Genomic DNA, 13766 nt, shown 5'->3' with positions numbered 1-13766 from the left:
GTCTCGGTCATTGTTATTGTGAGCGGGCCGAGACTAGTTGGCAGATCTAGTGTCTCGCTTTCTTGCACAGTTTCACCTATGCTTACTGTGTGTGTGTGTGTGTGTGTGTGTGTGTGTGTGTGTGTATGTATGACGGAGTGATTGAGTTTGTGTTACTGTTTGTCGATTTCTTACGTGAGCCTTGAAGGCTTCGCCTCTTGTTGAAATAGTTATACACAAATGTCATTCTGTCATTAAAATATTGGTTTGATGCATCCAAAAAAAAGAAAGGTAAGTTAATGGAACGTTTAATTATTGACAAAACAAAAATGTTACATTTACAGTACGACAACCCAGTGGTCTTTAGAGTAGACAGACCTTTTTGATACAAATGATGAATTTATCTCAAAACCATCCAGGAAAGGTGACTCGCTTGCAAGATGCCAGCGAGGCAATGCTTGCTCAATGAAGAAAATGTTGATGACATACAAATTGATTTTATCCTCATTTTTTTTTTTTTTACAGCTTGCACAGAACTAACACGGAAGTGTGGTGTCTCCAGTATGCAAACAAATGTTTCCTTTGATGCTGCTTCTTCACCCTGTGTAAAGAATCTGCAACCATTTTATCAGCTGCAACAAGTTCTATAGGATCACATTCTGCTCACGAATGACAGTGGAGACACAAGAGGGAGTTAAGTTATCAGGAATTTCTTTCTTTATTTATTTGGTGTTTAACGTCGTTTTCAACCACGAATGTTATATCGCGACGGGGAAAGGGGGGGTTATCAGGAATGCTTTTTTGTCGTTTCTTCTGTTTCTGTGCATGTGAACATCTGCAAATCTTCGCATGTTTACTGAACGCATTGAATTGTATTCATGTGTAGCAAAAACTAGCATCAAACAGATTTGCTTCAGATAAGCTTCATATAATTGTACATGTAAATTCATGAGAGAAAAATGACACAACTTCTATTACAACCACTTTTGTGTCACAATTTGATCAGTGTATTCATAAACATCTATCAGAAACACACACTCACACACATGCTTGTATGCACGAGCACACACACAACCAAACACACACACACATTTTTGAGAAAAAAGACTGTCTAAATCATAAGTGGGTGAGCACAGTTGGTGTCATGTCAGTTAAAAGAATACAAAAGAATATTTTGCTTATCAAAATACAGGCACAGTAATGCATAAAAAGGAAAAGTGCAAGAGCTTCGTTTAAAGTTCAAATCAGCAGAAGTACAAGTTTCATAATTAATACATACAATTTGGGACATAAATAATTTATAAATATATATATATATATATATAAATATTTCTTTGATCCTCAACAACAGCATATAACCATTCAGTAAAGAAAACAGAATAAGTTCATACTGGAAACAGAATTGTGTAAAACAAAATAATTTGAAAAAGTTTCATGTAGTTTACCGGTTTCATAATCACTGCAAGGAAATACAGTCCACAACACAGAATGATAATAATAATAATGTCAAAAAAATCACAATACCCAATGTGTGCGATTTTCAGTCAAATGTGGAGCACGTACTGCTTGTCAAAATAAAAACGAAACATGTTCAGCTCATTTTTACCCTCCCACCTCTGTGAGGTATCCAAGTTAGGGTACGCAGACCTGGGAACCCCAGTTTTGCACTTGGAATATTCTCAAAGAAACTTGGCGTAAATTCAGAAAAATTAGTGTACTCCACAGACCATTCGAAAATCCAAAATACTGGATCGGCTTCGAGATGCGCTTGTGAAGAAAATTCAGTAGTCTACGATTTTGTTTGATCATATTTTTCCCCACCAACCGTACTGATCGTGTTTTAGACAATCGAGCGTACAAAATACGGCAAAATCTTATGAGTTCCCAGGTCTGGGTACCTCTTGAGAACATGAAATCTTACAAGTGTGCAAAGTTTCAAAGCTCTAGCTTGATTACCATCCGTGTAAACCTCAACGTTAAGTTTTTTGTCAGACCACGATACTATTGTCACAAATCTTCGAGCAGAACCACCATGAGCCCTGTTGCCATATCCAGCTATTTGCTACGTGTGATCACACTTTTATTTTTTTTAACACAAGACTCATTGCCACAGAGATTTTACAATCAAACTTTGATTTTTATTTACAAGAAAACATGATTAAAGCGCAGTTGATTAAGAGATATAATTATATCACATTATAAATTAAGACAAAATCAATCACTCTGAATCATAGTTATACACCTCCCACCCACCCCCATTAGACTTTTTTCAGAAATAACTGTCAGGATTTGCAAGCCTTGTTGAAGAGTTGCACCCCTTACCTTGTACAAACAGGCAACATGCGGTCGACCAGTCAAAACCACGATCCCAGCAAACATCTGACTCCGATGTGTGCGTTATGCACTGTCCAATAAGCGACTTGCCCTATCGGCCAGCGCCGCGAAGTCGCGCGATAAATCTGCAATACCTTGCGTGGTCTTGTGAGATCTGTCTCAAACTGCGGGCATGTTTTGATAGCTCTGTGAGAGGTTGCGTTTCAGTGCAGGCTTTCTTTTCTTTCTTTATTTGGTGTTTAACGTCGTTTTCAACCACGAAGGTTATATCGCGACGGGGAAAGGGGGGAGATGGGATAGAGCCACTTGTCAATTGTTTCTTGTTCACAAAAGCACTAATCAAAAATTTGCTCCAGGGGCTTGCAACGTAGTACAATGTATTACATGTACCTTACTGGGAGAATGCAAGTATCCAGTACAAAGGACTTAACATTTCTTACATACTGCTTGACTAAAATCTTTACAAAAATTGACTATATTCTATACAAGAAACACTTAACAAGGGTAAAAAGAGAAACAGAATCCGTTAGTCGCCTCTTACGACATGCTGGGGAGCATCAGGTAAATTCTTCCCCCTAACCCGCGGGGGGTTCAGTGCAGACACTTCGCCTTGAAAATGGTGAATTTGCACTGTACAGCAGTGGGCTGAAGCAATGTTAGCCGCAAGAATAATCCTAAAGTTCGTTCAAAGTACCCAAGCATGGCCCGTACACAAAGGAAAGGCGATCGAGTTTTTTTTTAAACACAATCCAGAGAACACCAGCGCTTGTGAAGCGATGGCTGAATTCTCTTCAACGTCAAAATGACGTGCCATCCCGGTACTCCGTTGTCTGTTCAATAACTTTATCAGCTTCGGTTTCTTGTATCCTGAATATTGTATTTTTCTTTCTTTCAGGTGTTTTTGCAACTTTGGTACTTGCAATCGCATGAAAATTCTGCTGTTCGGTCGCCATTGTTTAGATCAGTGATCGTAGTGTACGGAAGGAACGATAACTCTTGAGAGCAAAAAAATCCAAGCAGGGTATTGTGCAAGTTGGCTATTGATATGAGGCCCTTTTCTATCACAAAAAAGGGACGCAATTTTCCACAACGCTTGTAAACCCAGACAGAGTTATCTATGAAAAAACGTCTCTTCCTCCCCATTCTTTCATCCAAACCAAGACATCCCACCTTCAAAACTCCCCCTGCTGGAATGACTAATGACACACTGTATCACTTTTTTTAAAGAAAACCACACTCATGAGTACTGCTACGTTATAATCGTCTCTTCTGTGGTGGTGGACGACCGGTGATGAAGTTTGGGTCCGTCGTGACCTGGGTAGAGGTCGCCGTTTGTCTTAACGGGCGAGTCCGACGGCGGCTCCACGGTAACGGTCAGATCAGACTTCTCGTCTTCGCCGTGGCTCTTTTCTTGACAACGGGCGAGATGAATCTCGTTGGGAAAGACGGACATCTGCAGAGTGCGTACCAGCAGCCTGGAACGATACAGACAAAGGGAATAAGAGTGTGAAGAGTTCAGACTGAAGCATTCAAAGACTTACAATATACAGTGGAACCCCCCATTTAAGACCCCACAATTTAAGACTTCCTCCCTTTTAAGACCGTTTTCTCAGTTGTTTTGTTCATAACTTCTGTAAATTCACCCCCATTTTCAGACTCCCTCCTTCTTAAGACCTGATTTTCTCAGATTTTTGGAGGTCTTAAAATGGGGGTTCTAGTGTATTTCTGAACTTCAATAATAAATGGCTTCTAGTGAATAAATGATGGAAAAAAATCAATGAAAAGTGGACTCACAGTTACAGTAGACTTGATACACAAATAAAAGTTGAACGTTTCGAATGACATCTTCTTCAGAAAGGAAAATTGAAGAAGAAAAGAAAAGAAGAAATATTGAACGGATGAGAATTCACAAAAAAGTATCGTAACAAAAAACTAAAAAACTTGAGACAACTGCCAAGCTGAGTACGATTTTCATCGTTTCTGACATGCTTTATAACTCAGCTGCCAGAGTGAATTTCATTCTGCTGACTATAGGCAGGTTTCATGGTATTAGGCCATTTTGATAGTCTCAGATTTGCTTAGTCTTTTAAATCCATATCTGTGAGAATCTGCTGTATTTGTTGTATTAACATGCAAACTAGTTGTTGTTTAAATACTTTTTTGAAAATAAAAGTTGAAATTTTTTATAATGTGTTTATTTATGTGCGTGTGAATGGTGGCGATCGTCAAAATACGGACGGATGAATTTACTTTTGCCACAGCATCACTAAACAAAGAACTAAATTCCAACACACACATGCACAAGTATCAATGCTGTGGTGGTTGAGAGTGCCAGAACACATTGAAATGATTGTTTTTCAACAACAATCGATATCCATAACACAAATTCTAACTTATACTAGCTCCGCAAAAAAAATGTATGGGGATTCGGATCTGTCCGTCCGCATAGCGATATCAAGAGCATCGAAACTAATTGTGATTTCACAGGACAAAAACACAAGTTTACCTAATTTTGTATACTGTAAATACAAGTTTGTGCACCCTTGAAGTGAGTTATAATGTTGCCGAGGTCAATTTGCCCTTGATCGAGGCACGGTGACCCGAGTTTCAAAGTTGGGATCCTGTCCGTCTAAACAATGTAACGATCGCCACATTTTTCTTTTCATTCAAAAACTAACCGTTTGGGGAGGAAGTGACCTTACGTTGTTTTACGTTGACGCTCGCGCTCGACAGAAAAAGACCGCAACAGTTTTTCAGTTAAAAAAATCGCAAAGTAATTACATTTTCTGAGGTTTTCTAGTGTCCGTCTAGTAACAATCGCCACTCTAGCGATCGCCACTGAGTGTTAAAGTCACATTTAACTCCATTTTCGACTGTTTTAAGAAACTATTTTGACGCTCAATCGTCACGTTTCAGTGTCGAAACACGTACTGTGCATTTGCAATCAGCCGGTGTGTCCAAACTGAAATGCGAGTGATGCCTCGATTTGTGGCGATCGCTCACGTGGTTGACGGACAGAAATACCTTCTTAGGGGGTAGGGGAACAGTTACTCCTCCATACAATAATGGTGTTTACAAATGATTGCAAACTTGTCTCTTTATAAACATGGTTCAGACATGTCTTCTCTTCAATAATTTTCAGTTTTGCTCGGTTTGTTAATCAGGAGCACCCTGCAGTAAATGTTTCATCTGTGACAATGCTCGAAATGTTGACGTAATTCCAATGCCCATATCCTTCTCTTGTTACCTCATCTAGCCAAAACCATTGAAGATAGAAAGACATTTATTGAACAAACTAGATGCACAACACCAGTCTTAACACGTTTTGGTCTTACATGTATATGAAAATATTGATGGCCATGGAATGGTTTGAAAAAAAAGACGGTTTTTTCCTTCAAAACGGTCTAGGTCTGCCGGAAGTCGTATTTTTTCAAACCATTCATTTGAGAATCAATATTTTGATGTACATACAAGAACAAAACTTGTTAAGAATGATGTGGGGCATATTTTTTGTTCAATAAATGTCTTTCTATCTTCAACGGTTTTGGCTATATGAGCTATATGCATGCATAGGATGACCGTATTGCTTTTTTTGCGTTTTCAGGGTATGCCGCTTTGCGCCTGGTTTTTAGATATAAATAAGGACCAGGACTATAAAAAAATTTACTGTTTTTAGTTGTAACAAACTCACTTTGTTGGAAAAACATGTCCTTTGAATTGTGTGCCAACATTTATTTTGTAGAATTTGAGTGTGTAAATAGTAAATTGCTGAACACAATACTGTGAAACCTGCCTATAGGTATAAATGGACAATGGCAAAGATGTCTCAACAAGCACACGTATATATACGACACATGACTGTTTGCAAAATCCTGGGTGTTAAACAGAACACATCAGTGCAAGAGAGGATGGGGAATATTTTCTGAGAGTGTTTCCACACTGTAAGAATCAAAACCATTGAATTAAAAAAGGCAACACAATTCTGGAAAAATATCAACTTATTGTTGATTTCAGACCATGAGATTCATAGTAAAATCTTTCAGAATCACACACAAACTTGACTTAAAGTAACAAATATCAGATAAAACAAGGTGAGAGAGGCACGCAGCATATACAAGCTTGCATACATCAGACGCAGTCCAAAAACAGCACTAAGCATGCAGCCTGGTGATTTTGTTTTCGTCATGATCACACACACAAACACACACATGCAAAAACACACCCAACACAACCACACACATAGCCTGGGCATAGTCACACACACACAAACAGAATATCACACACACACACACACACACACACACACACACACACACACACACACACACATCACACACACAAATTAAAATGAGGAAGAACACTTATCCAGAACTTTTATGTTATGCCTATACGTACACTGTGCTGAATTAGATACTGAAGTCAGCCTCAAAGCAATGGCATTCTGTGTTGAAACATTTGAGAAAATCAGTTTTAATCTGATACTCATTACTGCCTCGAGAAAATATGAAGCTGCTGTGGTACTTTCAGAAGCAAGCAGTTATTTGGAGTCGCAACCCCCGCAACCGCATGTGAAAAGCTTTCAAGCGGTGAACTTCAGAGTCAAGAGTAAGCAGTTGGCACTTAAAGGTTCTCCAGTGGAACCCCCCCCCCCCCCCCCCTTTTAAGACTCCCTCCCCCCTCTTAAAACCTTGCTTTCTCCGACTTTCTGCTCATAACCTGTGTAAATGTATCCCCATTTCAAGACTACTGTACCTCCTTTTGAAGACCTGACTTTCTCAGAGTGGAGGTTCCACTGTGCAATATTATTAGCTTTCAACATAAACAAAACACAATAGCCACAAACTATTTACAGCAAGCCTCAGTAGTTATACCCTTGAAGAGACAGGCAAGATGTTAATAAAATCTTCACAGCAATTAATTCAGCAAAAGCATATCTCATCCTTGACTCAGCTCATTTCATTGTCAAATAAAAATGTGTCTTTAAGGTATTATTTAAAATACATCTAGCGTCACATAAGCAGTTGTTTGTGATAACAGAATCTTGGAGTCGATTGGAAACAAAATGAAGAAGGATGCCATGATAAAAAAAACAAAATAAAAAGTGAGGAACAGGCAAAACAATTTATATATATATAGGGTCAAAGCAACCTGCATGCAACTGAGGTCCAAAACAAAACAAAACATTAACAAAGGAAGAAGCAAAAAGGGCATGATATCAACTGATCCACTGGTTCAAAGGATACATAAGTACATGGGTCACTCTCCTGAAAACTGGTCAGATGTGTGACTTGAGTGTCCAAAAATAAAGTTAGTCAAAATTGAAATATTTTGGTGTGTTTGGTTTGTTTAACATCTCAACTTTCCAACACAAGGTTTTGAAAAGCAAGATAAACTTTTGGAAATGTTGTAATTTAAGATAATGTGTTGAAGGTTGCCTTGTCTCGCGTGTAACACAGAACACCATTAGAGGCACATTTTTACTCTTATCATAAAAAATACAAGTGATTATCATGCAATTTCCAATGAGATACAATAGAAATTGCTTCATAGAAGTACCAGAAGTTTCAAAATATACCATACACTTACATAATGGGGGGATTACTATGAGGACGCTAGATCAACAATTTCTTAATTTACAGAAAACCTTTCCAGCAAGTGATCAGATATTGCTATCTGCAAAATTGTATGATTTAAAGAATCTCCATGAATACTTAAAACAGCAATATGGACATACTTTGAAAAATCTTGGTATTACATGCAGATATTCATCAAATGACACAGAACGTCTCGCGTGTAACCATGGACACCGCAAACAAACACAGACACCAATATCAGTTAACCATGGGTTTATTTCAGTCAAAACGAAACAACTTTTTATTGAAATGTGTGTCTGCCACGCCTGTCAAGAGTTGGGACAGGCAGCACCTTAACTACTTCCTCAAACTTCACAAAAAATATCTCTTCCACAGCAGGCCACACAAACGATGATCCTTGTTTCCTATGGAAACGAACAACCACCCCATTCCCATCCAGTGTGTCAATCTGTGGACAAACAAATAAACCTTTCTTAAAATAGAAACATTAAAAATAGTAACTGAAAAGGTTTACATCATGAATTAAAAATACAAGGAGCAAGTGACACCAATAAACTTGGAAATGTCTACCTCAGAAAAGCAGACAACTGAAGCTCTCCATTCATACCAACTAGGGGTAATTTGGTACTTGAAATACATGTATAAATGTAATTGATTCCATATGTAACCTGCACTTACCATGCCATGGAAAGACTTTGCTAGGAATGTCTGCACAAATCAGTTTGGATACAGAAAATTTAAAAAATGACTGCACGCAAGCAAAGTCATTCCAGTATAATAAGATTAAGATTAATGAAAAACATGTTAAAACAATTATTTACAGTAGAAACGTACCGGTCTCTCTGATCTGCTCCTGGATCAGCATTGACTGGACTGGCAGAAAGGATAGGAGCATTAGCAGCATCCTGGCATCTGAAAAAAAAGTATGCAACAGTTGGAGTCAGATATTTTAATTGCTACCACAGCTTTACATCTCACATTGAGGTACATAACAGTGCATGTTACAACCGTCAAGATCCCAAGATACACACATTGAAAACCAGAGTGGTTCTGTCCTGAACACATCCTCGTAACACAAAGAAACAACAAGTCGCGTAAGGCAAAATTACTACATTTAGTCAAGCTGTGGAACTCACAGAATGAAACTGAACGCACTGCATTTTTTAACAATGACCGCAGTGAAACTGACGAGCCTGTTTAGGGCGGTAGTGGTTTCGCTGTGCTGCATATAAGCACGCTTTACTGCACCTCTCTTTGTTTGAACTTTCTGAGCGTGGTTTTAATCCAAACATATCATATCTATATGTTTTTGGAATCAGGAACCGACAAGGAATAAGATGGAATTGTTTTTAAATCGATTTCCGAAATTTAATTTTAATCATAATGTTTATATTTTTAATTTTGAGAGCTTGTTTTTAATCCGAATATAATATATTTATATGTGTTTGGGTCAGAAAATGATGAAGAATAAAATGAACATAGTTTTGGATCGTTTTATAAAAAAATAAAATTTGAATTACATTTTTCAGATTTTTAATGACCAAAGTCATTAATTAATTTTTAAGCCTCCAAGCTGAAATGCAACACAAAGTCCGGCCTTTTTCGAAGATTGCTTTGCCAAAATTTCAATCAATTTGATTGAAAAATGAGGGTGTGACAGTGCCGCTTCAACTTTTACAAAAAGCCGGATATGACGTCATCAAAGACATTTATCCAAAAAATGAAAAAAATATCTGTGGATATCATGCCCAGGAACTCTCATGTAAAATTTCATAAAGATCGGTCCAGTAGTTTACTCTGAATCGCTCTACACACACACACGCACAGACACACACACACACATAATACACCCCGACCCTCGTCTCGATTCCCCCTCTATGTTATTAAGTCAAAACTTGATTAAATGTAAAAATGACTACACGCTGTGTAAAATCTGCTCCAGTGCGAATGAAAATGCCAGTATCTGTCATATCTTCTGTCCCGCACGCATCGCTGACACCGCATGCGGAAAGCAGCAATGGCGTCTGCAATACGAACGAGACAGCTCTGGCTATGATGAGAGATTCAAACGCTATTTCTTGAGATTCTCAACAAAACAAATGAACCTGAACCACATGATCTAATCTTCATTTAAAAAAATAGAAAATAAACTAACAAGAGGCGCAAAACAATCATAAAAAACGAAAACTTCTTTTCACGTTGGACTGTTACCTAGATCTACTCTACCCATGAATTTGCCACTTGGTTGCGTTTTTCTGACAGAAAGGCATTTTTTTCGAATTCAGTTTGTAAACATGACAAAATCACATTTATAGTGGTTTAAGTTCTACACGCAAAATAGTAAAAATAGAGCCGTCGTAAAGCTCAAACTTACCTCAAAGGTTGTGATCACATGTACCGTCTCGCACGTCTGTCGTCAACTTTGGCGCGGACACCGCAACAACAAAGTTTTCCTGCGTCTAACCGCGTGCTCGATTGTACGAAAACACGTTTGCACCGTGTAACCCCCACAGGGACTCCCTTATATTCATGCCCGAATGGGTTGAAAGATAGCAAGTTTGCCAGAAAATAGTTCTGCAATGTGCTCACACGTATCGCAAATTTTCGGACACCACTTGCAGATCTATCAGAACATCTCATTAACCTTGCTTTACAAACTCAACTTGAATCTCATTCAATCGCGATTAACGACATCGAATATTTTACTATGTCAGAGTAGAATTATCCATCCCCTGAAACAGTATGCACAAGTTATGTTTGGGCATGGCGTTGAAGGTAAAAATAGGACACCAAGCGTGACGTGCGAGACGATTGTTTCTACATGGTCAAATGCAACCAAGTTATTATCGAAAGATCGTTTGGGCGCATCGGGCGGGTGAAATCAAATTCATACACAGGAATTTGCAACAATTGTAGAAAAATGTGTTATCAAATGGGTAAGTTTGAGGCATGTGTATGTGCAGAGATAGCATGTCACACTTTCGAATGGAAAAAAGTGGCGATTTCAGAGCTTCTGGAGTGCAAAGCAAATCACAGAATTTACAAACGCTTTAGTTCTTGTTCACACTGTTGCTCCAAATAACACTGAAGACAACAAAACACATAAAAATAAAGGAAAGTAATTATTGTGTTGTTTATTTAAATGTTTTTGTACGCTGTCTCGACTGACCAGTTTCCAGGAGAGTGACCCACATGTAGTTGAAGACTGAAACTAAGATGTTTCGTGGCTGGGAGTAGCGCAAAAGTCTGCTAAAAATCTCAAAGTAAAAAAAAAAGCATCTGAAAGGTTTTATGTACAGCTACAAACACAGACATGTAGGCAGTCTGGCAGAAGATTGTAAGCGCTTAACCACTTGAAAGAAACTTGTACAGAAAAACCCACTGGCATGGAAAATACATCCGCAGCCACTTGAGCCTCAGCTCATATGGACACATAACCCAGAGCCATTCCTTCGTCCACAACGTGGATTTCACGGGGAAATAAAGTTCTCTGAAGCGTGCGCACAAGAAATCTGTGACAGACAAAAAGGACAGGCTGCTAACATGGCAAGATCATGACAGTTCACTCTCACACGGTCTCTGTCACTACAGTACAGTGAAACCGACAGGCTGCTAACATGGCAAGATCGTGACAGTTCACTCTCACACTGTCTCCGTCACTACAGTACAGTGAAACCGACAGGCTGCTAACATGGCAAGATCGTGACAGTTCACTCTCACACTGTCTCTGTCACTACAGTACAGTGAAACCGACAGGCTGCTAACATGGCAAGATCGTGACAGTTCACTCTCACACTGTCTCCGTCACTACAGTACAGTGAAACCGACAGGCTGCTAACATGGCAAGATCGTGACAGTTCACTCTCACACTGTCTCCGTCACTACAGTACAGTGAAACCGACAGGCTGCTAACATGGCAAGATCGTGACAGTTCACTCTCACACTGTCTCTGTCACTACAGTACAGTGGAACCCTCCATTAAAGGTGAAGGTAAACTAAACTGTTATGTACCAAAGTCAGAGTTTTCAATTGCTTTGTGCGTCTTTGTTTCTTGACCAGTACTCTGGATTTTTATATCATATCGTTGCGTTCTTAAGACTCTGCACTTTCCTTTGATATAAGGTTCACCGTGTATAACTGGATCAGATACGTGACAGTCGCTAATGAATAAAGTAATTCGTTTTTTCCTTTTAAGGTACATACTGTGGCTAATTGCAACCTGGCAGTGAGCAGGGACTATTACCGCAACATAGTCTACATCCTTATCTACCCGTGTATGTATGTACGCCTTTGATTATCTGCAGGAGGAAGTAGATATTTTGGAAAATATTAAATGCAAATGGCAGCTATAATTAATATTTTGCTGATATCTACTTCCTTCACCTTAACACTTTCTACCCCACCTATGTTGACCAAGTTTTTTTTAGTCGAGACCAGCTGTGCTGCAGCAGGTCACTCAAAATGATAGTAACTGTGTAGAACTGTGTATCAACACGCTGGAATGCAGGCGTTAGATCGACGTTACAGGAAGCGACTGAAGCTAACAGTCTGAGCGGATATATCCGTACCTGGTCAGATAGAGCCATATGAGTCGGTACGAATATCCGTACCTGGGAGACAATGAGTTAAGACCTTTATAAAACACCTGAGAAAATGACAACTTAAAAAGGACGATTGAGACTCAGAATGGAGGTAAACTTACAGACATTAAGGACAGATAGTCTTAAAATGTTCGGAGGTCTTAAAACAGTCACGATCTTTAAAGGCTGACATAGTCCTATTTAATTAGTTTAATTACTTCCACGGCTTTTCCCATCGTTGCGGGGATGTATAAATTAAGCTTCCTGCAAAGTTTTAGGTTTGAAGTCCTTACCAATTACGAGAAATAATTAATTCTTTATTGCATTGTTTAGCAACAGTTCTCCAGGACTTCGGCTATTTTTAGACCGTTGACGTCACTTCGTGACGTTTCGTAAACCAAAGATGGCATTTGAGACTGTTTACATTCGACACTATCAACACCACTTTGCAATACTGAAATAATTTTTTCTGTGTTTGAAAGCTACAGCCAATTGTTATTATATCCCCTTAGGTACAGTTTTATAACATTATTGGCACATGTAAACAATATGAATTAATTAATGAACGCTACGAATATGGCAGCCTTTAAAGAAGGGTTCCACTATACCAGTGTTTTGGTGGTTTTTTTCATTTCTTTCTTTCCAAAGTAACAAACCAACAAAACCAAAACCAAGCAAAGGACACACAGACACAAAATCTGACAGTGACACAAGATGCTGATGGGAAATATGCAATTCAACAAAAATTCCACATCACTTATGCAGCTGTTTTCCTTCATTTTCAGAATACACATACCTGTTACGTACGCAAATCGTACGGCAAATCAAGAGCTGTTACTTTACTTTGCTGTTAGCTATTTATTTCAGAAAATACAGTGAAACAAAAGTAAACAAATTTGTAGAAAGAAGATTAGCAGTAGGGGTTTATATTTTTTAGAACTTTCTAACGAAAGATAATTTCACACACAAATACAAGCAATGCATAGCACTTAAGAATAACAAGAGTGCAAGAAGCGTTATTCTTGTCATAAAAAGCCTCAACTACCAACTAAAAACAGAGGAAAGCAGAAACAACAATACCGAAAGTTTCAAAATGAAATCTTCAAACAGGAGTCATCAAGAAAACTAATGGCTAAGGGAGTGAACACAGTTTTAAATTGTGCAACCCAAAACATAACTGATGCTATATTTTCATGGAATTGGTTCGAAAACAAAGGAAATAAAACAAAGAAAACACTGACAAAAAAAGTATAAAGAATACACGGCATTATATCAAGGC

General features: G+C 38.5%; 1 protein-coding gene and 1 long non-coding RNA gene across 3 annotated transcripts in view; both read right to left on the bottom strand.

Annotated features, from left to right (window-relative positions):
• Positions 1 to 1104: 1104 nt before the first annotated feature.
• Positions 1105 to 13766, bottom strand: part of LOC138968273 (phospholipid-transporting ATPase VA-like) — a 38918-nt gene continuing 26256 nt past the window's right edge. The window contains exons 23-24 of one of the 2 annotated variants that reach the window (XM_070340832.1): positions 11290 to 11419; positions 3655 to 3788 (exon numbers count right to left, since the gene is read on the bottom strand). In XM_070340832.1, the coding sequence (XP_070196933.1) occupies positions 11329 to 11419 (91 nt within the window). In that variant the 3' untranslated portion in view covers positions 3655 to 3788; positions 11290 to 11328. Of the gene's footprint in view, positions 3789 to 11289; positions 11420 to 13766 lie in introns of both variants that reach the window. The other variant, XM_070340831.1, reaches the window with a different exon arrangement.
• Positions 8204 to 10521, bottom strand: LOC138968247 (uncharacterized). The gene is made up of 3 exons (XR_011456112.1): positions 10282 to 10521; positions 8742 to 8819; positions 8204 to 8355 (listed from the first exon to the last, which is right to left on the bottom strand). It is a non-coding gene; the product is annotated as an uncharacterized lncRNA (long non-coding RNA).

This window comes from Littorina saxatilis, linkage group LG6, assembly GCF_037325665.1.
Source record: "Littorina saxatilis isolate snail1 linkage group LG6, US_GU_Lsax_2.0, whole genome shotgun sequence".
Classification (NCBI taxonomy): Eukaryota; Metazoa; Mollusca; class Gastropoda; order Littorinimorpha; family Littorinidae; genus Littorina; species Littorina saxatilis.
The sequence above is the reverse complement of the archived record's forward strand: the minus strand, read 5'-3'. Positions and strand labels throughout refer to the sequence as shown.